The 3218-nt window shown below is 37.8% G+C and overlaps 1 protein-coding gene across 1 annotated transcript in view; it reads left to right on the forward strand.

Annotated features, from left to right (window-relative positions):
* Positions 1-1708, forward strand: part of LOC103806236 (DNA polymerase theta-like) — a gene marked incomplete at both ends in the record, with an annotated part of 14042 nt that extends 12334 nt beyond the window's left edge. Inside the window, 3 exons of the mRNA XM_009078918.1 lie at positions 52-196; positions 294-440; positions 1496-1708. Of these exons, the coding sequence (XP_009077166.1) occupies positions 52-196; positions 294-440; positions 1496-1708 (505 nt within the window). The remainder of the gene's footprint in view (positions 1-51; positions 197-293; positions 441-1495) is intronic.
* Positions 1709-3218: the final 1510 nt, after the last annotated feature.

The raw sequence follows: 3218 nt of genomic DNA on the forward strand, positions 1-3218 counted from the left end.
CAAACCCCATTCAGTTTGGGAGTGCATTGAAAATATTTTGTCTCAATTCAGGGAGATGAAGACCATATTGTGAGCCTGTGTTATGAGACTGTTTGTGGTGGCCACTCAGTCCTGCTTTTCTGTCCATCCAAGAACTGGTGTGAGAAGCTGGCAGACATCATTGCCAGGGAGTTCTACAGTTTGCAACAGCCTGAAAGTAAGAGAAAAGTAGTTAATAGAAGACTATGATGTGCACAGTGCCTTTAATGGAAATCAATATTGGTATAAACTATAAAAATATTTTCTGTCTCAAGGTTCTGCAAAAAACTCTGCCCTTGCCCCAGTTGTTGTGGACAGAGAAGGGATCGATGAGGTTCTGGATCAACTAAAGCGTTCTGTCTCAGGCCTGGATTCTGTGCTCCAACGTACTTTGCCATGGGGAGTGGCATTTCATCATGCAGGTATTTCTGAATAGCTTGGCCTCGAATTCTGTAATGGTTAAGTCCTTCCAAAAACAAGCCAGTTGCTTTTTGAAGCCTTTTGTAGCTCATGACTAAATTAAAATGCTTTGAGAATCCCACAGTTAGATGTAAACTTGGAATCCTTTTATTGCAGCCAAAGACTTTAGTTCACAAATTGTTATGATAAGTCTTCTCTCTGTTGTGTTGGATAACAGCAACTTAAAAATATGACTTAACTAGGGTTTTTTTTGTGAAATGCCTGAAAAATTAGCTGATGTACAGCTCAAGCATTTTCAAGTCATTCCTAAAGCTGCTGGAGTATCTTAGAGCAATTTTCCTCAGCCTAATACTGACATAAATGAGTAAATAGAAGTGGTATAACAATGGAAATAAAAATAAAAGGAGGCTATGCCCTGAAGACTTCTGGTTAGAGCTTTTATTTCTTACTTAAGTAGGTAATGGTGTATTGATTCACTAAATGTGTTGGTTCAGTGAGAGAAAGGACTAGCTGGGAGAGAGAACAGTAGCTATGGCATTGATTATGTAGGAGGAATAATTCCACATGCCTACAGAATGTGGATTTCTTTTTCAAGAATAAAATTGTCCTGAAACCCTGAAGGAAATGTAAAATGATACGTACTAGACCTGTAACCTTTAATGGAAATATTGAGGATTGGAGTCCAGGGTCAGGATGGCAGATGAGTAAATCCTAGTTCCCTAATGTTTTCTTATTTTTATTTATTTATTTATGTATTTACTTGCAGTGTTTGTAGATCTGTAGTAAGCAGCTGTTCATCTTGCTACGATGTGTACAAACACCTTAGAAAAACTAGTATATTACTGTCAGATGAATAATCAAACCTTAAGGGTGAAATTTTGGCCCATTTGTGGTTCAGAAGAAGTTAACTGAGGTTGTGTTGCTAGTCTGGTTCCTAACACTGAGTGGTGAATATTTCCTAAGCTTGTTTGGTTTTCCCCTCACTTGACAGTAATATTGCTAGCTCTTAAATGCAGTTTCACCATTACTAGGTTCAATGAACACTGTGTCTCCTCAGGTCTTACTTTTGATGAACGGGACATCATTGAAGGAGCCTTTCGCCGTGGCCTGATCAGAGTCCTAGCAGCAACCTCCACACTCTCCTCTGGAGTGAATTTACCTGCACGCAGAGTAATTATACGAACGCCCATGTTTGGTGGCAAACTGCTGGACATTCTCACTTACAAGCAGATGGCTGGAAGGGCAGGCAGGAAAGGAGTAGACACAGAGGGTAAAGACAGTCTTTATTAACATTCTCCTAGAATGGTGTTAACCTGATTAAAACCAGGGCAGTGCTTTGCAATTAGTGACTAATCATGATGAATTCCTTTGGTGTTCAGTATGATTAAGTTAATCAAGATGAATTTGTTTGGTATTAATGCAGTAAAAATTGTAATTCCCAGGGGATTCTTTTCACTGCATGAGACTTACTTTGGTTTTTACATGTCAGTCACTTCAGGAACAGGTTGTTTTCTCCTTTGAATTCTTGTTAGCTTCTAAAGCTATGTTGTTCATTTTCCTAAATTCTGTGATCTATGGTCAGTTTACTAAAGCATTTACTGCTTCAGTGAGAAAATTTACAGTAAACTCTCATTGGACAGGTCTAAAATGTTAGATATGCAGTTAAAGTCTACAACCATAATTTGACAAACTTCTGTTGTCTGAAATTCTGATTTAGATTTATTAAAGTTCTGCTAAACTTAACCATAAATTTTATGGATCTTGAAAACAGTAATGCACAGCGACAGGGAAATACGAACAGTCATTTATAGATAATGTGACATCTTCTTGCATACAGTGGCACTGATTGATGTTCAACAAAATAATCCTGCCTGTTATTTTAATTTGCAATGGAAATTTATCTTCATGGATGATGTTTTGAAAAAAAAAAGTTGCATTATACAAGTATAAACACAGTAGAAAATAAGACATTCAACAGATGCAGGAAGTGGGATTTGCCCTACTGATGGTTTGATTGGTGCTTGCTGGAACCCTCTATAAGCAGACTGTTCTTACATTTAACTTTCTATTTTTGCCAGAGTAGCATAGCAACAGAGTGTTTTGCGACCTATATCTCTGTGAGCCATCCCTATGCCTCACAGAAAAGGGCAGCTGCATGCTGTATTTTGAAATTTTCCAGACTTTGTCATTTGACTGTAGCTGGCAGGTGTAAAATTGCAATATTCCTTGAAGTTTCTTCTTTTTCCCCTTCAAGTTACAATAATTAGTGCCCTTTTTGACAGTTCTGATGTGACTGTGTTGTGCACAGTAAGCAGTTGATTTTATGCTGATGAGCTTCATGAATGTACCATTTTTTTCCACTCCATGGAGTCTTTTGGATGTGAACATAAAGCTATATTGCCAGCTGCTACTCTTTCAGAGTAGGGAGACTGGAGGATAGCAACTTCAGCTGGAAAAAATGCCTTATGTGGATATGAAATTCAGCTGACAGACGGAAGATAAATGTTGTTGGGTTGAATTCCTCCTCCTCCTCTCCCAACACTGTAGTTTTGGATTGTGTTATGTTTTGCTTTTTTAATTTCTTTTTCCTGATTTGATGGAAATTTAAAAGCATCATTTTAGAGAATGAAATTGGGTTGTTGTTGCATTCATCAAAACTGTCATGTTCCTAAGGTGAAATAGGTAAAACTGAGTGACACCTAGAAATATAATAGGGCCTTCGTTGCCTTTAGTGGAGTTTTATGCCACAGTCTTCTTGTGTTTGTCTAGTATGATGCTAA

This window comes from Acanthisitta chloris, unplaced genomic scaffold (genome assembly GCF_000695815.1).
Source record: "Acanthisitta chloris isolate BGI_N310 unplaced genomic scaffold, ASM69581v1 scaffold18957, whole genome shotgun sequence".
In the NCBI taxonomy this organism is placed as follows: domain Eukaryota; kingdom Metazoa; phylum Chordata; class Aves; order Passeriformes; family Acanthisittidae; genus Acanthisitta; species Acanthisitta chloris.